We start from the raw sequence: 22,732 nt of genomic DNA on the forward strand, positions 1-22,732 counted from the left end.
GTGACGCTGGATGGCCTGATAAGATCAGTGACTCAGCTGTTTTTAACGTGTGGGAAAGCTGTGACGCGTGTGCTCATCGGAGGTGGCGAAACTACTCATCCTACGTCTTTGAAGGGGAAAAAATGTTTTGGTGACCTCACGCTGATTAATATTGTGTTTTTCTGTCGGAGGGAGACTTACTGGACGGAGTAGCGCAGGCGGGGGTCGAAGCGAGCGCCGGCCCCCAGCCCTTCATATTGTAGGCTGACACCTGGGCGTAATATGGGGTCCCCTGGAAGGACAGAAACGGGGTAAGGTCACACAATACACAAAAAAAGAACAATTCCGTTTCAACTGGATGACGTGTATCTGTGGCCAGTGTGCCGACAGCAGGCCTCTGTCCTTCCCTTTCTCAGCCAGATCAATCACAGAGCCGCCGCCACTTCCTGACCTCGCCTTGACCCCTGTCATGTGACAGGAGCGGGCTTCTGGGGCTGGCAGCGGGGTTCTTGGGAGGAGAAAGAAGCTCTCTCTCTCTCTCTCTCCCACAAACAAACGGACGGGATTGTCCATTAGTCCACATGGGCCAGACATAAATCAGGTGGCAGTCAACCAAGCTGCTCTTTTTAGCATGTTGGTGGCACTTTGGCAACTGTTGCTTCTCAGTGGTCACAAGCCATTTGGAACACTAGCAAACTGGGCTTTGCCCAATTGTGTGTGTGTGTGTGTGTGTGTGTGTGTGTTTTGTGCCAGGTCATAAGTCTTCGGTTGGACCGGTGGCTACTTGAGTGGGCCGTTTGATGCGGGTAATAAAGAACTTCGAGGATGTTGTTTGTGTGTAAATAATGTGGGATAATAGCCCCTAAATTTCTAGCTTTGGCACCAGCAGCTGGAGGAGTGGGATCTGGCTGTTTTTTTGGGGGGGGGCCACATATTAAACTAGACTGTATTCATAGTTTGTCTGTTGACAAACAACTTGCAGTCTTTTTGATAGAATCCAAGCCTTGAGTTTTAAAACAGCAGGGGCCCTAAAATTGAACCCTGTGGAACACCATACGAGTATGCCAGAGTGGGCAAATACAAAAAGTGCCAACCCGGTCAACCGTACAGGCAATAATAATAATATCCCATTTTGATTCCTAATTGAGCATAGTACAGAATCCCATGCACAACTTACAGAGGTGAGTCCAGTGATGTTATACTGCAGCACATTGGTGTCCTCCACCAGCGCCTCTCCGAGCACAGAGCCGAAGGAAGGCGTGGAACTCCAGCTCACTGCAAACATCCACAATCAGAAACTCGGCTGTTGAATGCTACTGTATTTTGTGGTTAGGGGGCGGGGGGGGGGGGTGGGGTCGGGGTTGCATTCGTCAAACACTTGGCAGCTTCTCAGACAACACTGTGACGTCGGCTCGATCCGGCACAGCGCCTGACCTTTGTATTTGGTAACCACAGCCGAGTTGACGCATTGGGGTTCCTGGAAATCAAGCGTTAGACTGGTGTTGCTGCTGACAGACAAGCGTGCTGCGCTAGGAGCGTCCGGAGGTTCTAAGTGGAGGAACACAAAGAGATACGAAAAGAAGTTTGTCAGACGCACCGATGAGATCTTACACGTACACGTGTTTGAATGGAGCCGGTCGGCCGTGCAGCGGCGCAACGGATCGCTTTAACGGCATCATTTGCTCGCTTGCACAACGCCAAGGTCGTTCTCGTGTGAAATTGGAGCAATTGCGATGGCAATGACGCCATCAGATTAGTCTGAACAAGATCACATCAACTGGACATACGGAGAATATATCTACTTTTATTTAGATGTTAGAGAGGAAAAAAAAGAATAATCACTTTCACATCAAAGTGTAGATTGGGTTGGGTTTGGGGGCGTGTGTGCGTGTGAGTGTCTGTTTTTGCGGGGTGGGCGTCTCCCCAGCCTCTAAATGTCTCATGAAGTGCCTATAAAAATCAACACACGACGCATATGGACACACACACACACACACACACGGCATCCTAGTGTGGAAGTCATTAAGTGGGCCCAGACAAAATAGCTCACTTGCGTGCTCGAAACCCGTCTGCATGCGTCTGAAGAGCCGTAGCCGCCATTCCCAGGCCTTGAGTTGGCGTTCCCGCTCCGACCCCTCCCGCTCTCCGGGACCGACGCTGCCCACTTGGGTCTGAAGCTCGGAAACACGCTGCTCGGCCTCCTGCACCAAGGTGGCCAGATGGACCGCTCGGCCTTCCGAGCTCACAACTGCAAAAAAATAAAAAGAATAAATTGCACATCAATTCTTCTGTTTTGTAACAATGTTTTTTTCCCCATTAAGCTGACTCGGACGAAAAAAGCAAACTCGGTTAACCGCCAGAAAACCCGAAACACTCATCAATGAATGAAACAATAAAACATAACTGTGGGAAATTCTGTGAAGTCATTTTGCAGGCAGCTTTATTTTTCTTTTTTTTTCGCCCCGATAAACATTTTAACCGAGCTTTCCCTCGTCGAGGGATGACAACATCCACAGGGTTGCGAAAAGCGAGAGCGGTGGGCGACAATTTCTCTTCTCGGGGCAAAACAAAATGGTGGGAGCATACATTGAAGTTGCCGCTTTCATTTTTGTTTTTTCCAGTGGTGGAACATTTTGATCTATTTAAATCATCAACCGCAGCGCCAAAGAGCTTCCACGAGAGGAATGTTTGGTCTCCGAGGGGCTGCAGCTTGACGAAGACAATGTGAACGCTCACCGCCGTTGATTTCACCCCAAATGAACCGAAACGAAACAGCAATATAGGAGCTGTGGCACTTAACACTTTTCTTCCTCGAATGGAGTCCATTTTGATTCCATTGCAATCAACGCGGAATTACAGTATTAGTCTGAGGAAGGACAATAGCGTATTGTCCTCCTTTCGCCGGCCCCTCCCTCACTCGCCGAGTGTTTAGGACTGCTGTGAGTCTGTGTTTAGTCTGTGTGGCCTGCGTTTGTTCACAGTGGATTCCACTGTTGAGCGTTAGATTCCACTGTTGACAGTAAGTTTAAAGCTCTGTGTCAAAATGTCCATCTGGCTATTTGATTGCGCCGCCCTCTTTGGTGTCTCCTCGCTGGTCGACGGCTCGGTCGGAGCTTTGATTGCCCCAACACACACACACACACACTTCGACTCGCTAATGCAACAGCTGAGGTTGAAGGTCGAGGTTCAAGCTAGGATTTACGAAGGGGCAGGCTGCAAAAATCCTAATTTGGAAATTCGGATTGCTGGAAATAGCTGCCGATGGTGCAGAAAGTTCCGAGACGTCCGATACAAATCTAGGGAAGTGTGTGTCGTGTGTGTGTGTGTGTGTGGCTCCGTACGAGTCGAACAGGCCAATCGTGGACAAAAGAACTGAGCGGCAGATTATGCGGATGACTACGCAAACACTGCAGCGCGATTAGCGCCACGCCATCGTTTCCAATCTAGCACGACACGAAGTGTGGCAAACACAAACGCACTCAAGCGTGCAAATAGACACACGCACGACCACATATTTACAAACAAACACAACACACAGACAACCACACGAGTGACACACGAGGTGGAGTTAACGAACATGACTTCGAGCTATTTGGGAGAATGGGCGTTGTGCGTCCTCGGCGACTGCGGGAAAACAAATCAGTCGCCGCTATTTGCTGTGTCGTGACCAAAGTGTAGCACGGTTGCTATAGCGACACTCCCCCAGTCAAGGTTTGCATGGATTCAGCGCTAAGCCCCGTATATGTATGCATGTGAACTTTTCCAGCGTGTTCCTCGACTCACAGTGGGGGCTTTCTTTGGCGCCGGCGCGAAGCAACAGCTTGGCCATGGGCACGTTGTTGGTCATGATGGCGATGTCGAGGGGCAGGAGGCCTTCGCTGTTTGGCGTGTTGAGGTCCAGCTCTTCCAAGCTGTACTGGGAGAGCAGAAGCTGCACCAAGTCCAACTCCTGGTGCTCCACGGCTTCAAAAAGAGCTTCGTTGCTCTGGAACTGTGACACAGAGACAGTTTGTGGAGCGTTCAAGAGCGCTGAGTCGGCAATTCACACACCCACAGTGTTTAAAGCTGCAAAAGTCGCCGGCGTGTCATGTTAGTACCTTCTTACCAGTCTATTTTTAGACAACAAGGTTGCGGTGATTATTTTTCGACTTACGATGGCGGTTTTGCGCAGCCTCTCCTTGTCTCCTCCCCGTCCCGACGGCGCGCTGTCTTCCAAGGCAGAGGGGTTGGTGCTCACGCGGAACTTTCCAGACAAGTTGCGGTAGAGGCGGCGAGCCGCGCTTGGCGACGACAAGCTGGCTGACTTGCGGGCCGGGGTCGGCTGGTGGGCCTGGTCCCCCCTCATGGGCTGCGTCATCTCGCTTGAATCAGCCCTGCGAGGACCAAGAATTAAGTATTTGAGGATGAATGAAAAGTACTTTTATTTTGTGATTCATATTTGAGCTGACAGCCACTTCAGTGTCACCTCTCGTGCGTTTCAAACAGATAAGCATCTTCTCGTGTCTCGGCGGCGGCGATGGCGGCTATGCCGTCGACAAACGTCTGCTCAGTGGTGTCGGCACGCACTCAGCTGCTGAAGGAAATGTCAGCAGGAGCCTCCAGGCGACAGTGACACACTACGCGATAGGTCCCGCCGTCCCCAGCGGGAGGCGGCGGCGGCGGCGGCGGGGTGGGGAGATAAATGAAGCCCTCAAGTGGGAACTTTCAACAGCTTCCTCTCCTTGCCGGCCGGCCGGCTCTCATTCATCTCCCCCTCCCACCCCTGAGCAAGCGTCTCGCGTTTCACATCTTCATCGGCATTCAATTAATCTGTTCCGGTGATTGTAATAGTGTGTGTAAGTACGACGTGTCGCGCATCTTTTAAACATAGCAGAAAGAGCGCCGATTCAAAATGTAAGCAAATCCGTAGGACAAAATTATTTAGGGATTTTTTTTTTTTGATCATTTATATTCCCGCTCTGGATGTGTACGACAGCTGACAGCGGCCCGAGCCTTTGCAACAGGTCCGTTTTCACGGGGGCCGATACACCTAAAATACCCCCCCTCCCCTCCCCTCCCCGCCATCCCTTCCCGCTCTGTCCCATCCATCTCCACTCCCTCCAGTAATAGACGCCTTATTTTAGACATCCTCGTGTTCCCGGCCGAGCCGAGCCGAACCTATTCCGGTGTTCCAGATAAAGCGTGGCAGGTATTTGGAATAATTTTTCCATGGGCCTGGCCCGGAAGATAAAACGAGATATATTTGTAACGCGTGTGCCGGTATCCCATTTCAAAGAGAAAGCCGGTCGGAATCCGGCCCCGGGCTTATTGTTATTTGCCTGAGATGGAACAGATGACTTTTTTTTTTTTTGGGTCGGCGGGACGGTGCCCCATCACTCTCTGACGACAAGTTTTTCAAAATCAAAACAGTGCTCGTCAAGCCTTGCTTTTTCGCTGCAGTTTCCATCAATCATGCTTTGACATGGTGGAATTTTTAATTTTTCTCAATGCTATTAAAAATGTTGATGTTTTTCCCCCAAGTGTTTGGCGAAGGTCTCGTGAGGGTGGCTTGAACGTTGCTTAAATGTTTATATATACATTAGTAATGGCTTACTCCTCATTTTTCTGATTGAATTACATGATGGTGTTTGCTAAAATTATCCGTGGCTCCGACTTTCCACCGCCCGAGTGCGCTGCACTTATTTTCATTCCCAGTGAAGAATGGAAAGATTACAAATAAAGATTAGTCCAAACGAGCGAGCCCGAAAGGCAACGCGTTGCACTGGAAGGACGGAGTCAACTGAAAACAGGCTGGCGGGGGGGGGGGGGGGGGGGGGCGAGGGGGGAGACAGTGAGAGGACATCGTTGCAAAACACACACACACACACACATGCTGAGAGAGTACGCTGGCCGCTCTAAATGTGGCTTGTAGAAGGAAATTCTGAAATCCGAGTCTTGGCACCAGACAGACTGGAAGCAGGCAGGCTTCTGGACACAGAGCGCGCACACACACACACACACACACACACACACACACACACACACACAAATACACACACAGAGAAAGAGAGCGAGAACGAGAGAGAGAGAGAGAGAGAGAGAGCAAGAGCACGGTGGGATGGAGGCCTTCATTACTCGATTCATTTAGGCGTCCGCTCTGTTTGGCTCTTATCAGCTTCTAAGCGACGTGAGGCCAAGCTAACACGGTGACCTACGGCATCTCGTTCGCTCCGTCGGCATGGCAACACAGCAAACTTTCTTTTTTTGTTGCTGGAAATTAAAAACGCAGGCATGTGTGCGACACACACACACACACACACTTAAGCAACAGCATGTGAAGTTTCACTTAATGCGCCGGCCAGCCAAGACAATCAGAACGACTCTAACGTCTTGGGTCGCATTTATACGGACGCCGTTTTATGGAGCGATGTATCAGGTGCGTGTTTGGGTTTCAGCGTTGCGTTTCACTTCATCCCCCGAAGGTGTCTTTACGTGCGGACGACTTCCCCACATGTGACCCGGAGGTCACGTACCTGACCGGAGACATTTAAAACGAAATCACAGATACGCAGGCCTTTTTTTTGTTTGTTTTTAAATCAACTAAGAATCCAGAGCGGTAAAACTTTTCCCGCCGTTTTGGCCCGAGCGGCGCATCTGTTGCCGGTCACGGTTATTAAAAGGGTAACGCAACCTTGTAGGTATTAACTCATACATGACTCGCTTTGAAGTGTGAGCCGTGTGCATAATTGGAGAGCCGGAACAAACTGCGAAAGACGGGCGAGAGCGAAGGCCGGGCCAAAGGCCGCGTCGCGATGTTTATCTCTTTGCGCCTCTTTTTCCTATCGCTCTTTTTATCTTGTCCTCGCTCTCTCGCTCAATTTTTTTTTTTTTTCCCCGGCTCGGGGGGAGAGTAGCAGAGGGCGGTCAGTTGTATGTTTAACCTTTGAGGTGGGCCTGCTGTGCTGAGCAAGGCTTGCCACCTGTTGGCTCCATGCGTGTGTGTGCAAGCAGAGGTAAATCTCTTAATTTTGATGAGCAGAGACAGCGGAGTCGCCACGGGGATGCGGCCGTGGCTCAGCGCTGATGCGAAAAGGGGGGGGCGGGGCATGTCGCGAGTACACAAACGGCAGAGGCTCGGTGACACCGCGTCTCCCACGGGCGATTGAAGGCCCAGCCTGGGTGGCTCCAGGCCTTGTGTGTCTCTCAGTGTGAGCGTATGTATCACTCCAAAGGGGTCCCCCGCCTGGGCCGCCATATGCCACCCAGCCAGCGGCGGACGAGAAAAGGGGCGGAGGTGACCCTTGGCCGCCGACCCAAGCCGCCAGTTGGCCCGTTCTCTCAGTCACACGCCGGACGGGCGCCATGTTTAAAGTCCCACGGCTGTTTATCTGGGAGAGTGATGAAGGGTGGCGGTCGGGTGGGGCGCTTCGTTCACGTTTGCAATCTTGCAACTGTCTGTGGTGCTGAAGTGGTCAAATGCTCTGTTGAAGATTTATATCACCGTGACTATCACGCAAAATACATTCCCAGCTTCTCTGCATCCATAAAGCCGTCTTCCTTATTCTATCACTGACAATAACTTTGCCGTTATTTTTTATGACAGCCTTGACATTCCCTCAATGGCCACAGGCGGAAACGTCAACGAGCCACTAAATATATCGTCAAGCGCTTGAGCCCGCTTTACTGCCGAGGTCGGTCCGTTTTATAGATAATAAACATTTCAGTCTTTCTCGCAACATGACTAAGCATTTAAGTGCTGATCGCTCAATCGTCCCTTATTTATGATGTCACCAAAAAAAAAAAAAAAACTCTCGTTAAATCGCAATCCAAAAAAAGAAAACCACGAGGACCTCACACCGCATGTACACTCGAACGCACGTACACTTAACATCGCCACGGACCACACATAGATTCCCGACATGAACCCCGAGACCACACAGCGAGTCCCGTAAGGTGGACAAACCAAAGACCTCCTAAGACCCGACAGCGGGTCCTTACGTGACTTTTGTCTTACCAATCCACGCTGAGAGAGCGTCGCCTGTAGGAATGGGCTCGTTCCGACGCGCTCTTCTCAGTTTTGGCCGGACGTTCTTTGAGGGAGAGACGATGGGTGAACTTGGAGATCCCAGACTCCGACCTTGTAAAAGAAGAAGAAGAAAAAAAAGTCATTTTCTACTTCTTCCCAGTCAATTACAAACAAGAAAACAAAGCAATAAAAGTTCATTATTGATAACTCCTCACCACAAATTGGTGTAAAGTACTAAAACACATTGGAACGGCAAATTATTCAATCAATGTGAAATATTATTGTCTTTTTGAAATATATTTCCGCTAAAGTTACGAAATACTGCAACAAAGCCAAAGCTCCCGGAGGACACATGAGGTTGCAGGGAGAGTTGGAGACTGTGGCTTGTATTTTCCGAATCATTTATACGAGGGAGGGGGGGGTGTTCACAAATACATGTTAATCTACTCGAGATTTTTGCCAATGTTCCAGTTTGACTTTGAGCAGAAAGTAATACGGGTAAAGTAAACAAATGTTCCGTCTTGGCCATCAGGGGACAGTATAATACATCGACACGAACAAAGAAGAGTTTCACAACTACTGTAAATCGAGGATAAAGAATGCCAAAGAGCTCTTGATGTGCTTTTTTTTTTTTTTCTTTTCTCCCCCGTCCAAGATTTTAAACTCGATCCTTCTGGGAATATACTTCACACTGGCACCTGTTTGTGGATGAAGAAATTGCAAAGGGCAGCTTTCTCATTGAAATGACCTCATAGGCGGGCTTATCTGTTTGAACAACCCCTCCAGAACTCACTGCTTCCTTTCCCACTCCCACAGACCCCCCTCCCCCTCGATTGACCCTGTGCCAACGTCTCCAAAGACTTGGTCGACCTCAAAGACAAGGAGGCATATTTTCCAGCATGACTCACATAAACGAGGTGTGGGATTTTCATCAGATGGCAAAAGAACCCCTAATTGGTGGTATTAAGTCTGGACTCCTCCTTCAAGGGTTTTTTCTAAATTCAATTAGTGCCGCTGGCTTTTCCAATGCCAGCTACTGCCATCCACGCTAATGCCCCTTGACATCAACAGTGGTTTAAAAAAACACAAATTAAAAAGAAGAGCGATTAGTTCGTCTCGTCGATGGTTATCGTTAATACTCGTCTTGGCTTACAGTCGGCTCCGCGTTTGGCCGCCGACCAACGCTTGCGTTAAGAGCGCTGGGAAGACTTCAAACGTTGCGGATCAAGCACATGACAATCGGACGATGACTTCAACGGCGGCAGAATATGCAGCGGACATAAACGAGGGTGCGGGGGAATCCCTTTGAGGGAACATGTGAAGCAGGTGGGGGGGGTGGGGGGCTTCTCGGACCTGGCACCGGTCCAAGCAGCTGTCCCGGGCCAACGTCCTGACAGCAAGCTAATGATGCAATCGCCTTGGAGGAGGAGAAAGCACCGGTCCAGTACTTGGTGGCAAATTGAAAATGAGCCCGATTGTTTAAAGTGTTGGAAGGAGTGATCCGTTGAAAACATGCATGATTCAGCTAGATAGTTGCTTTTCTCAAGTATCTGAAAAGCAAAATTCTCAACAGACATTGGAGACCGCTTCCAAGGTCATCCATCCACTTCTCGGCCTCTGTGTTCTTTTGCAAAGGCAGCAATTAAAGCTGAGCTTCCTCTCCTGCCACACAAAGGACTTTGACCAAGGTTTAAACCCACTAAGCCAGTTTCCTTGAGAATGTGCGGCATTTGAGAAAAAAAATACCAATGTTGAGTTGATTCATATTATCAGGGGACACCATTATAAATTATCAAGGCAGACAAATAGCTGACCTCGTTTCAGCAATTATGGCCAGTGGCTGCGGACCTAAAACAACACGTTTGGAAAGGAGGAATAACAAAAGCTTTATTGCCAATATGTCTGGAACGGGCCAAAAAAGAATGGAGGCGCCCATCGGTAGAACTGTTAAACGCAAATGAGAGCGGCGAGCGCGCGCGCGCACGCTCGCACGCACGTACGAAAACAAAGTTCAATTCAGCAACGTGAGCCTCGATACGTTTCATTAGACCAACAAAAAAGTCTTTCAGTGGTCCAATCATAAAAGAGGCTATGAACGCCAGGACTCAAAGAAAGCCTTGTTTTCCATACGCCGTCCAAAACAAAATGGCCGATCTGCGCGTAAATTCATCCGGCGATAATAAAGCTGATAAACACAACAAATGCTCAGAAACGGTAGTTCAGAGAGTTGGAGAAGGGGAGAAAAAACTTAGCGTTCCACTCGGCTATGCTTAGGTGGCTCCAGATAATAACCTGGATGTAATTTGGAGGGAAAATGGCGGAGAGTCATAACAGTTATTACAGCGGTGAGAACCCCCTGCCGAACAAGTCTATAATATCGGCAACAATGAATACTCAGCATCCAAGATCAACTAACAATATTTCCAAGAAGCAGGCACTCGTGCCGTCACATTGTAACGACAGCCAATCGGATGGCGGGACGACCACAAACATCTCCAGCTGGGCCTCTGCTCATAAAAACTTTCACTCCCGTTTCGTGTTTAGAGTTTACGAACCTCTTGTCGCAATTTGCAACATTTTGAGGTCTTGGTGGAATTTGACGCGAGTCTCTCTGGATCCGGTATTATGATTGCGGCCTTGAAAAGAGAAACACGCGGGGCACCCCCGCGCTAGCCCCGTCCAGCCACAATTGAGGACGGCGTCAAGATTCCAATCAGAGCCGAGCCAGCAGACTGTGTTACTACGTGTTTTGCATTTCATGTGAGCTCCAAAGAACTTTGGTTGCACCTCATTTATCTTTCTCTACGCACTGCAAAACTACGGCTAGGAACATGGCTAGGTTTATGATTAAATATTATGGATGTCATAACATCGTCCTCAGATAGTCAGCCAACAGCAGAGGCCTCAGTCCTGCTGAGTTTGCGTCATTTTCTAGCCATGTTACCGCCGATTAACCCACAATGAAAAATAAAATAAAAAAAATCGATTCCATTTGCCGATACAATGACGATACCACGAATGAACGGGACTCACTTCTTGTGATGATTCTCCTTGCGATCCACCGAGCCCAGACTCTGAAAAGAAGAACAAAATAAACGTTAGAACCGGAAGATTTTGCCTCGTCTTCTCTCAAATTGCTGAATAGCGAATCGTCCACGTTCCGACTCGTGAAAATTCATGACGTCTCCCCCGACACTCTGGACTTTTATTATGGTGCTAAAATGTAAGAAGCAATTACACGGCTAATGAAGCTGTCTCCAATTTTTTTTTTTTCTCCCAAGCTTATTTTGCGCTGAAGATGTTTCAAAATCATAGGGACGGCTTGCTAGCACATAGTAACACAAACACACACCTCTGTGGAAAAAAAGCATATTTTCCCCCTGCTGTCACCATCTTGTGGAGCTTTATAGGTCTCAGATGGGACACACGCTGAGGCAGACACACACACACACACACCTACACGTTGACACACACAAGTGGCCTGAGGCTAAAGCCACTTTTGGAGCAAAATTCCTTCACTGCTTGGGATTTTCATCATGCCACAGTGCTGTGATCCATGACAAGTCCCGTCGCTGAAAGACGGAGCAGTGCAACCTTCATTTAAGCAGGAAGTGATGTAACGAAGGAGAAAGACAAATCGATTTTGCAACATTTCCACTCGAATTGTGTCACTCGAGTCTCGGCTCCATCAACTAAGTCCCGTGCTTAGTTACGGTTACTAAGGTATTTTCTCAGACGAGCAAACATTTTAAACAAAACGTAAAATTCCAATACATTCAGCATTGTTTCAAATGCGTCCATGCATGAGATTAGCACAATAGCATTTGGACTGCTAAGTGGCTTCAAATTCTTGTGACACGTGACTTGTGCAAAGCATTGTGGAGGTACTTGTCCTTCATTTGAAAGATTTTTTGTAATTTTTTTTTATGCAGAACACTGAACATCACTGTCTAAAAATCAATACGATGAGAACATGACAATTCAATCATAACATGGTGATTTGTACCCGTGGCATGTGCCGAAACACAACCACTTAGCAAGTACCGCATCTATGATTGAGCCAATTCAAACATTGAAAATCCTCGAAGAAGATGCTGAAAAAATAAAAATATTAAGGAACAATTCAATTGAATACACCGGATATCGAGATTACTATGCATAGTAGTCACTTACCTTATTAGGGCATCTCAATTAGTGATGACACAATCCTCAATTAGCCTCCCCTTAACCCCAAAGCTCAGTTACATCAATTCAAAGTGCCAATTTGGTTTCACGTGAGCAGGAAGCAAAACACAATTGTCATTGTGAAATGCGAGTGCTGCCTGGCAGCCAAATGCATGCAAAGTATGAGCTGCTTATGCAAATTCTGCCTCCCTCCGCCGCAAATAAAATCCTTAAGCGCTCACTAGGAAACCGTTGACTGAATACCTTCACGCTGCCTCCGTTATTAACGTACGTACCTGTTGAGTCTCCTCGCCTTTCAGCCCCCCTCCCTCTTCTAAAAGCGCTCTCGACGCGGTTCCGTTGCCACCTCTAATTGCCGTTCACCTGCTCACCCTCTTCAGCCCTGAGCCGACCGGTCGCATTTCCTTCTTCCGAGCGGTATTTTTTTGGGGAGGGGGGGAAAAGCTCGCTTCAATGGCGGCTGCAACCGCCACTGACTTGTTGTACTTTAATTGTGGTTGCTAGGCGATAAGCTTCTACCAATTCTGCACAGAGTGAAAACAGGGGGAGGACATGAGTGAGAGGATGGGGAGCGGAGTGAGAGAATAGGTGGTGCTGAGGGAAGGAGGGTTGGAGGACATGCTCATTATAGATACAGTTGCTGGAGGAAAAGGATGGAGGTAGGTGGGAGGGTGTGGTGTTCCGGTGGGATGAAGAAGTTGTGAAGATTCCGGGATGCGCTCTTTATTTTTAACCTGCAGCATTCAACTGGATTAACCACACAAACACGTAGGTGTTGCGCAATCGATAGATCAATACGATAAATTTGCCTTTCAAGTGGCTTATAATGACCATGACATTGAAACCCAATCGGACGAGTTTCTGACGTCACGCCCGGATCAATTCGGGATCAATTACCCAATGGTGACCTTTTTTTGCTTTGCTCGCGTACGTTTTCTATATCTGTACGTTTGACGGTCGGCGTGCTGGATGAGTCACGCGTTCTCGTGGTGGGCGCGCATATGCGGAAAAAGGAAAGAAAAACGGAGCCACCTTATTGTCCGTTGAGTGAGCGCCGGGGGATCATTAGTCATAGTTGGCGGAAATGTCAAACACGCCGGCGGGCGCTGCTGTGAAACACGACGCAGAAGAGACACCGTTTTTTTTTTTTTTTTTTTTACATTTCTTGATGCAAACTTCGCTTTGATCAACAGCGTGGTTTGGAAAGAAGATGCAAAGAAAAACAGACGTGAGTTCAAAGAGACAATGGAACTGGAAAAAGTGACAAAAAGCGGCTGTCGGCAACATTTCGCTGATCCGAACCCCCCGAAATACTTTTCGGGCATCCACGGCTTTATCGTGTCGGCTTCTACTCGGCCTTAACGTCTCCTTTGGGATGAATAAAGTGTCTGAGAAAAAAAAAGTCACTGCTGAGCTAAAATAGTCCAAAAATAACAACAAGGTGTTTGAGAGTTTACGCAAGGCTTTCATAAGGCGGAGAGGTCAAAGAATTTATGTTTTATGGAACGCAAAGCGTAGTACGCGCCGTAAACGCACAATTCAAACAAACCCCGAAGACGGCGAGGAGGTGAGACACTGACTTCTTTCTTTTGACTTCACTTCATCCATTTTTCAGCCCGGTTATTAACATTAATAGCGACGCTTTAAAAACGTCGGCAGCGTCACGGTCGAACATGGGAAATGACACGTCGATTGTTCGGATCTTAAGTTTGTGTCGGCTGACAGGTTGCTCCGTCTACCAGACCCCGAAACACGTTCCATAAATCCACAGAGCGGCGAGAGATGCATAGTCAGCTATAAATCACCGCGGCGGAGCCACCTACAATCACACTAATGGCTCTGGAAGACGTGCTGTCATCCAAGCCATGATGTCACCGAGTCTGTGGCTGTTGATGTTGGTGGTGGGCCTGGGGGAAGGGGGGGGGGGTTCCGCATACGCTATGTATGTGCCTGTGGTGTGGGGGCCCGTCTGTTTATGTGGCGTTGTAGCGGGGTGGCCGCCACGCGTGTGCGTATTCGCCGGGCCGTCGCTATACACTTTGGGCATTTACGCTGGACGTAGAAAAGTTACGACGCCAGATTTATACGCTCGCGGTCAGGCTTACAATGGGCGTGGGATTCCTTCGAAGAGATTCAAGCCGGCGGTTAGCACGAGTCTGCCACGTTTCCAACACTTGTTGATATAAATAACAGGGGACTCTGCGAAACGGGACACCCATTAATGTCTCGGCGGCTGATAATTGCCCATTAGATCTTGGAAGAGACACGGATTGAGAGATAACTCAACGCCAGCCCAAGCCGAAGGCAACTTGTAATCGTAAAAAAGTCACGACGTGAAAGGAAAAGAGGGAGGGGGGGGGGTTGCGTGTTTGGAATCCGTTAAGACGGGCTGGCGGTGCCAGCTATCATCCGCAGCCAAGTTCTTGGAATCGCAACAAAGGAAATGATGGAAGGCTCAAATCGGTGCCGAAAGTGGCAGTTTGGGTTAGGTTGTGATCCATATCAAGTGAGCTTTGCACCCAAAATCACACAGAAAGTCAGTTTCAATTTTAGGGCATGGGACAAAAAAAACGCAAATAAAACACCAATCGAACATAAAAAAATACAAAAATAAAATAAATAAATATAAAATGTTAAACTAAATGTCAACTGTCGACTAGAATTCTCACGAGGGAATTTTAAGTCTGAATCCTAGAGAGTCACTTTAAAAAAAAAAAGATCCTCAGTTAATGAGCGAGTAAGAGGTCACATTATAGTAATTAGAAAATTGAATGATATTATTATTATTATTAGCAAAGAACATGGCAAGACAGCTCATGTGGTTGCAGTTAAAGGCTCGCCGGGCGGTGACATCACTCTTCTTAATCAGTGTTTTGCTCTGATGTGCGCCAATACGCCGAGATCTCTGCACGCCGACGGCCACGGCGCTATTTATTTTCCCTCATTAGTATTAAATGGCCCATCCAAACATTAGCCGTGGCCCCTGCTTTTAATCAGGGAGAGATCAGCTCAGCGCTGCCTCTGCAAAGTCTCTTAAGCCCAGCGCCGATGTAGCGAGACGTCGATACTAAACGCCGGGTGACGACAATGTCGTTGTTTTATTTTCTTCATAGGTTTTTTTTGTATTTCTTCGTTTTTTTTATGTATTTTTAATTTGAGAGGGTTTTTTTTGTTTTGGCTTGTTTAAAAAATAAGCACTGGCTCCGGTTATAATGATAATGATGATATTGATAATAATGACAGTTTGGTCTGGCCCGCTTGCTTTTTTCAACACTCTTGAATGTTTTATGACTTTTCCGAGCCAGACGGAGCCATCCAACTGGCGTATCATTTCACACTCCATGAGTTCCACTCAAAGCTCCCAAGTTTTGTGTTATTCCAGATTTCAAGTGCAACTGCCCGCGGCGACATTGAAGGGGTCAAACATGGATCAATCTGAAATCCGATTGTCTGGACTTTGGCGGAAAAAAAACTTTTTTTTTTCCCACACAAGCCGATTCATTCAGCGAGAACACATCCCGCCTGTCACAAGTCATTGCAAGCAGGTGCCCCGTTTACTGCTTAATTACACAATGATTATTTTTAGAAAATCCCCCCCCCCCATAAAAAAAAAAAAAAAAAGAAAAAGCACATAAGCACCAAACAAGCATGGCAGCCGTGCAAACATCTGCCGCTGACGAATATGTTATGCTGCAACTTTCATTAGCTTCCATTACAATCCTCCACTCGACTTGGCATGGGCGGACAAAAAGTACTTGTGTGGCCTTTCCATAGGTTTAGATAAGTAGTGGGGGGAAAAAAAACACACGCTCAGACACACACTAAACAAAACAAACATAATCAAAAAGGTCAGGTTTTCAACCCCCCCCTCTAATAAAATGTGGCAAGGTTGAAATATTTGCGTAGGCTTCCACAAAATAAATAGCAAGTCTATACAATGTCCTCATGGGTATAGAAAAGTCAACAAGTGCGTCTAAGTGTGACCTACATGATACACTGGCTTCACAGTGACTCTAATGAGAAATGCGAGGAGAGGGGAGGGGAGGGGCTGAGGAGAATCGAATAAAATCCGATTTCAATGCAGATGACATCACCGCCGCGGCGAGGATCGGACTATTTTTTTTTTTCATTCCACGCACCAGGCCGTCGTTTAGACAACCGGGGAGAGCCGCGACCGATTCGAAAGGCCAAACGATTCATTCGGCTCGACGTCATGGCCGCATTTATTTCATAGCTGTGGGGGGAAAATATTGTCTCTGAAAGCACCTAGGAATGACGCTCTGGCTTCAAATCAGGTGTGCGGGCGGCAAGGTCACGGTGAAAGTTGCTGATACGCGTTGGGTGGTACGGCGTTGCTTGGGAATGCGTGTGCGCATGTGTGAGTGTGTGTCTTCTGTCCTCGATCCCGAGGTGATTTATTCGATTTTAATCTGCCGTGTTTGCTTTGGAGCATGATATGTATTTGGTCATGAGACATTAATAGAGTAAAAGACATGTTGAAAAATGAGCTTGAAAATGTGTGAGTCCTCGCCGTGTGCGCACGCGTGTGTGAGTGTGTGTCCTCGATGTGTGTGCGCGCTGCGAGTGTCTTGAGGCCCATGCTGTCACTCAGCCCAGCTCGCAGGGTGGTCCAAACACTGAGCCCTCTTTACTCGCTCACACACACACACACACATAGAACACACACGCGTATGCACAGACACACACACACACACACGCATGCACACGCAAACAAACAAACACTCACTAGTGTACATGTAATGACATACATAACAAAGTATACATAAATACATGACCATATATATGACCGTAATGAAGCAATCAAATAACCTCAACGCTTGCCCCTCTTCCTGTCCCAAACCAGACACCTAAATATACGTAGCGCCACAGGCTCCATCACACAGCATCAGGCGCAACACAGCCGGCCTTTCATGGCCCGGCTCTCCGAAAAACGAGAGCGTCCGTGAGCAACGTCAATTAGCAATTTTCTCCAACGGGATAAGTGGAATTAGCGTAGTGGGAATTTGAACTGGCCGACTAATAATGTTATTGGAAGCTCTAATAAAGCGGGACGGATTCGGAATGCGATTCTTTTTTTTTCTCCCCGAGATTGACTCGTTTGAAAGACGCCTCGACGTTATGACTCCACGGTGACGGCAATTTGAAAAATCTCCAGTATTAACCTCCCCTAACCCCACTTAGGACTACAAAGCACGTTGGCAGCGCTATAATTACTAACAGAAGCAGAACGCGGGGCAAGGAAAGGAAAAACCAAGGCTTGATCACGCGGCGGGGCCCCGAGCGAGCCGCGCCAGAGCGAGCCGCGCCAAAACGAGCGCCGCCGCAGGAATGCGCCGCCGAGGTCCACGGTGAGCTGTTTGTTAACATGTCAAGAGCTGACGGTTCTTGTAAGCCGTTACCGATCGGGACAAAAAGCTTTCATGTCTGCTACGCGGGCGGAGTCTTCGTGTAAGCAAAGTGCGCCAAACCATGGCTTGATTAAGCGTTTAATGTTGATCTCCAGACAACCAGCCGCAGCGTCGTTATTTATAATATGACGTATCTGGATTTTCACGCAGGGGGGGCGGGGCTAATCCTCTTCCCTACATCTCCTGCAGTTCTTCTTGTTGTCTCTTCTTCCCGCCATGAAGCTCACATTTAAAAAAGACAAATATTACGCATCAGCGCCGGCCGCAAAACGCTCGTAAAGCAAATGATAATACGAACGTCATCTGGTGAGCGAGCGTGCAAGCGTTTGGAGGTGCTAAAAAAAGCACTTTTTTTTAATTGCTTCGTTCACTCTCTCCTTGGATGTAACGTCGGAGGCGCCATTGTGTGCCTGTGGCCTGTTTATAAGGATAACTGATTCACCCACTGCGGTTTGGCTTGGGGACTGAGTAATAGCGGGAGGAGGAGAAGGGGGGGGATATGAATGAATTTACAAACCGCCTTCTAACCGTTGATTTCTCCCATCATCCTCTCTACATGTTCCTTAAACGTCTCCAGTCACACTTTTCCACTGCTGTGTGTGTATATTTGTGTAAAGCCAGAGGGGCAGCCAGCGCCGGCCGGCCGGCCGGGGGCTCGTTTTTGTGGGTCATCCAATGTGTATCCCGACAGCTCCGAGGCGTCTCGGGGGCCGGCGCTATTCCCTCACTCGAGGGTCTCTCCAAAAAGGCTTTGCAATGAGCCGTTGCTTCGTCATCTCAGCGCGCTACGAGACAGAAACCAGCGCCGGGTTTTAAGTGCGTCTGCTTATTTGGAGCCTATAGTGAAAACTGAGGGCTGGGGGGGGGGTTGGTATCCAAAACTGGAATGAACATCTAAATTGAGTTTCATGGCTGGGTAAGTGATGGGAACTCTTGGACTAAATTGTAACAGTATCTCTCCAAAAAATGTCAAGGTTAAAATTGTCCGCCCGCCTGGCTTGGCTGCGGACGGCCGTGTTCTCCAGCCTCGCTCATGCGTGCTGGCTGTGGTTGCCATGGAGACCCGCAATATTACCTCGTCCGGGAGAAGGGCTTATTATTAAAACAGTAAACTACATGGAACACGCTAACTCAAATACGGCCGAAAAAACGGTGATCTATGTTTAAATATTGGGCAAGATCGTACGACTTTTTTTTTTTTTCTTTTTTAAGATCCATGACCTCATTTTATTTATTTATTTTTCTTTCCAGGAAAGGCAGCCAAGGATTTGACTTAACGACGCTAGAGTAATGAGCTATTAAATATAGTTTTTTTGTTTTTAACTTCAGGCACGGAGAACAAAGATTCACATTTTTTGGCCGCTCGACACATTTGATCGTCGGAGGCCGTTTGAATTTTTCGCTGACATGAGAGGGAGAAAAAAATAAAAAATATTGGGAGAGAGTATGACGGTGCACGGAGACATCATCTGCTTTCAACTACGGGCAAAAGTATCCGGACGCTGACACCCAATCTCGCCGACGACCTTAGCTGACGCCTCACAGAAAACAAAAGTGCCCCCCACCCCCCTCTCATTCATATTCCCCCTTTTACCACCTCCTGGCCTCTCTGATTTACAGTGTTTGCGTGTCCACAGATATCCGTGAACTGCCGGCTATTCTGGCTATGTCCGACACGGCATCAATGCCGGGTCCCATTCGTGCACCCCCCTTGGCACCTCGCGGCGGGCTCCAATATCTCACAAAATACGGTAACGGCGCCAAGTCCGAGATTTGTCTTAGGGAAGTGATAACAGGGCCGAATTAATTGCAACCGAGCGAAATTGAGCTTTGCGTTAGATCATCACTCCCCCTCTTTCTTCCCGAAACAAAGTCTTAATGCAAGACATACGCTTTTATACTCCTAAAATCGTAAATGACTCCGAGCGGTAGTCGCGCGAGCGCCGTAAATCTTGACGCCGGCGAGCCAAAGAGAGAGAGAGAGAGAGGAAGCGCACTGAGTGAGAGAGAGTGACGGGCCTTGGAGATTGTGTGTTCCCCCATCACATGCCTTCCCTTCCAAGGCATTTGGAAGAAGAAATACCACAGCACAGTCTGTGCAGCGCTACAGCTCTTGTAAATAATCCCAGTCTGGGCGCCACCTCAGAATCCCGAGCCTGGTCTCCTGCCCGATGGGTGCCATGTCGGTTGGGAGTGGGCTGAGAAAGGAAAGACTGAAGTCAGGGAAGGGAGGGGAGGGGAAGGGGGGGTCAATGCGCTCTTGCATCATCGCTTGAGTGAGTGGAGGAAGCCGAGGATCGGCATCGAGGTTGACCTTTGGTGGGATTAAAGGGGCGCTTCCCCAAAAGTGTCTTGTCGTATTTTTTCCACGCTACGGGAAATTTGCGTGATGTTTGGAACAAGTGAAGAAACTGCCCCCGCCCCTCCCCATTACATAGGATGCGAGCGCTGTCACTTGCTCGTGTCTGGTTCATAAATTCCAAAATAGGGAATGTTTATGGGCTAGACAAGGGTCTAATTGAGTACGGCGAGGAGGTCCCGCTTACGACAGGTCTGGTGCAGTTGAGAAGCAGACAGAAAGAGCAGGCCACAGCCAAATGGTGTAAAAAAAAAAAAAAAAAGGGGAGACGCTGATCACGTCTGGCTGTGTGCAGCTACTGGAGGTCATTAGTGGGGCGGAGGGAGGCAGAGACAATATTCCTTCTTGCGTCCAGAATATCGAAAACAATGAAACATTGACGTCTTAGCTGTGCGCTGAAACTTCACGTTGCATTCTTGAGCTAAACCTTTGGCATTTGGACTTGAGTGGCATACGAAAACCGGGAACCAAAAGTCGGATGGCCGCGCTCCGATGGAAAGATCCAATGTAGGTCAACATTGCATAACCGTCGCTGCAATGCAAACGGTATTTGGTGAAAACATCCCCCCGACCCAAATGAGGACAGTCCGAAAATCTTTCCCTTTCGACCAGGGAGAAGAACTCAAACTGGCTGTGATTGTTCTCAGCAGTTTGTCAGCCTCTAGTGGCCACCTGGAAAAGGATCAAGCCCTGATTTTATGAACGATATCGTCTGGAGACGATGGATGATAATCTGTCGCCTCCCACGTTGATTCATACATGGAGCCATCCGTCTTGCTCACTCTTGCCTCCTTGTGTTTCACATTTGTGCGTCCCGGTCCCCGCTGGGTCCCCGTCCATCTGTCAGCACTATCTCGAAGGGTGACGGTGCGTACGAGACCCCCCCGGGGAGGGACATCAAACGCGGCTATTTGCGCGGCTCCATCTGTCCACGCGTGATTTCGACTCGGGCGTCGCCAAGGGACGGCCTTCCCGCCAATGACGACCTCAGAATAAACACCGGGTGAGGTAAGGCGGGCAGAAGAACCCAATCGCCGTCCGTGCGGCCGTGGCTAGCCGGCATCAGCGCAAATTGGACTTGCATACCAAAAGCATGCCGACTCATTCTCTACTCGAGCTCTCAGCACCGGCTAAAACCCGCAGCCAACACGCAGAGCCCCGGCTGATCCCGCTGCCGACTCGGGCCTCCGCGCGCATGACAGATGCCTCGGCTGCTGCGGTGCAGGCATTCGGAGCATCTCCTCCACCACCAAAGGCATATTTCGGGGGATTGGGGCCCGTCGCAGGAACCCAGAGCGTCCGCCGGCCTTAGGCGGCTCGCGGATAAAAAAGCATCCCAAATTGAATCAATAACCACCAGCCGCCGACTAATCCCGGCTCACCCTCAAGCAAACCGCAAGTTCAGCCCTACAACTTTTCATCTTTTTATATCCGCGCCCCCGCCGCGCTCAGGTGAGGCCATTTGGCCGCTTGGGTATTCAGAGCAAAGGGGAACCAAAGGGCACGGGTCCAGGTAATCCTCGCGCAGACAGCCCATCTTTGGGCCGCACGGCGACTGGCAGCCGGAAAAAAGTGAACAGCTGATGTGGGTCAAGCCCAGCCACAGCACGCCAGACGGGATGAAGAGATATAAGCCCCCAACCGCCCAATACTCCGCCTTTACCCACCTCACCGACCCGTGTCGTCCAGTCCAAAAAAAAAACAACCTTTCATCTTCGAACCCGGCGGGTGCAAAAGCAAACTTTCCACTTAGGCTCTCTCGGGGCAGGGCATGGCGGGATTTCGAGAGAGACTTCCGCGCCCCGAGAACGCTGCCGGCTTAGCGGCAAAGCAGAAGGTTGTGCAAGTTTGACATGCAGATCCTGCCCGAGGAGCACTAAACTCAAGGCCACATCTAAAAGTCAGAGCAAAGCTTGAAAGAGGAGGCTTCCACGGTGAGATAACGCAAAGTCATAACGGACTGTACGGGGCAGCCGGACAGTAAATCAAGCAGAGACTTCAAAGCTTGCCATGAGCGGCTCAGATATGAAGACGCAAGAGCATCTTCTGGCCCGAGACCAAGACAAAGGAGGGTACAGTAGTGAACCACGGCAGCCAAGGGAGACTTCATTAGTGAGGTCAGCGCCCCGGGGTACTTAGCGTAACACTGGAGGCCTATGCCGAGGTGGATATTGCATCTTTGCGATAACATCTCCCTACATAGGGGGGGGGGGGGGGCGGCATCGCGGCATAAAGACCCCTGTTTTCGGCAAGTTTGAAATAAGGCTTTGTTCCCCCCCCCCCCCCCCCAAGGCCTCTGCTCACTTGCCCCCCACCAACAGCAGCAGCAACACCAGCTCCACCTCCTCCGACTCCTTCCTCTTGGGTGGGCCGGAGACTTTCCAAAAAACTGAGCAACTTGTGTCTGAGGGGAAAGACCCCCCCCCCACCACACACACACACACTCTCTCCCCCATCTACGTCCCACACGGTTCCTTCTGCACATTTGCAGGCACGTGCGGGTTCTGTCAGTGGCATCCGCTGGCTTTTGGCCACTCCATTGTGGAGCGCTGTATAAGGGATGTGAAGCTCAATGACAGCTGGGGAGTGGAGGGGGGTGGGGGGGGGGGGTACATATCTCAGTGGGATGACTTGCCCTGGTCAAAGAGACCCCTAAAGGAGCTCCAGGCAACCACGGTACCTGAATGTAACAGTGGTTGGGTCTGTCAAGGTCTTCTGGCAGGATCGACATAAATATCCTGATGGGTTGCCAGGTAGGATAGACACGCGCGCCCC

The 22,732-nt window shown here is 49.1% G+C and overlaps 1 protein-coding gene across 1 annotated transcript in view; it reads right to left on the reverse strand.

Annotated features, from left to right (window-relative positions):
• LOC133143225 (ankyrin repeat and fibronectin type-III domain-containing protein 1) overlaps window positions 1-22,732 on the reverse strand; it is a 46,619-nt gene that overhangs the window by 6,688 nt on the left and 17,199 nt on the right. The window contains exons 5-12 of the mRNA XM_061265065.1: window positions 11,018-11,058; window positions 7,973-8,095; window positions 4,133-4,352; window positions 3,763-3,970; window positions 2,030-2,227; window positions 1,414-1,527; window positions 1,157-1,254; window positions 181-271 (exon numbers count right to left, since the gene is read on the reverse strand). Coding sequence (XP_061121049.1) covers window positions 181-271; window positions 1,157-1,254; window positions 1,414-1,527; window positions 2,030-2,227; window positions 3,763-3,970; window positions 4,133-4,352; window positions 7,973-8,095; window positions 11,018-11,058 — 1,093 coding nt within the window. The remainder of the gene's footprint in view (window positions 1-180; window positions 272-1,156; window positions 1,255-1,413; window positions 1,528-2,029; window positions 2,228-3,762; window positions 3,971-4,132; window positions 4,353-7,972; window positions 8,096-11,017; window positions 11,059-22,732) is intronic.

The sequence above is a fragment of the Syngnathus typhle genome, linkage group LG18 (genome assembly GCF_033458585.1).
Source record: "Syngnathus typhle isolate RoL2023-S1 ecotype Sweden linkage group LG18, RoL_Styp_1.0, whole genome shotgun sequence".
Lineage (NCBI taxonomy): Eukaryota > Metazoa > Chordata > Actinopteri > Syngnathiformes > Syngnathidae > Syngnathus > Syngnathus typhle.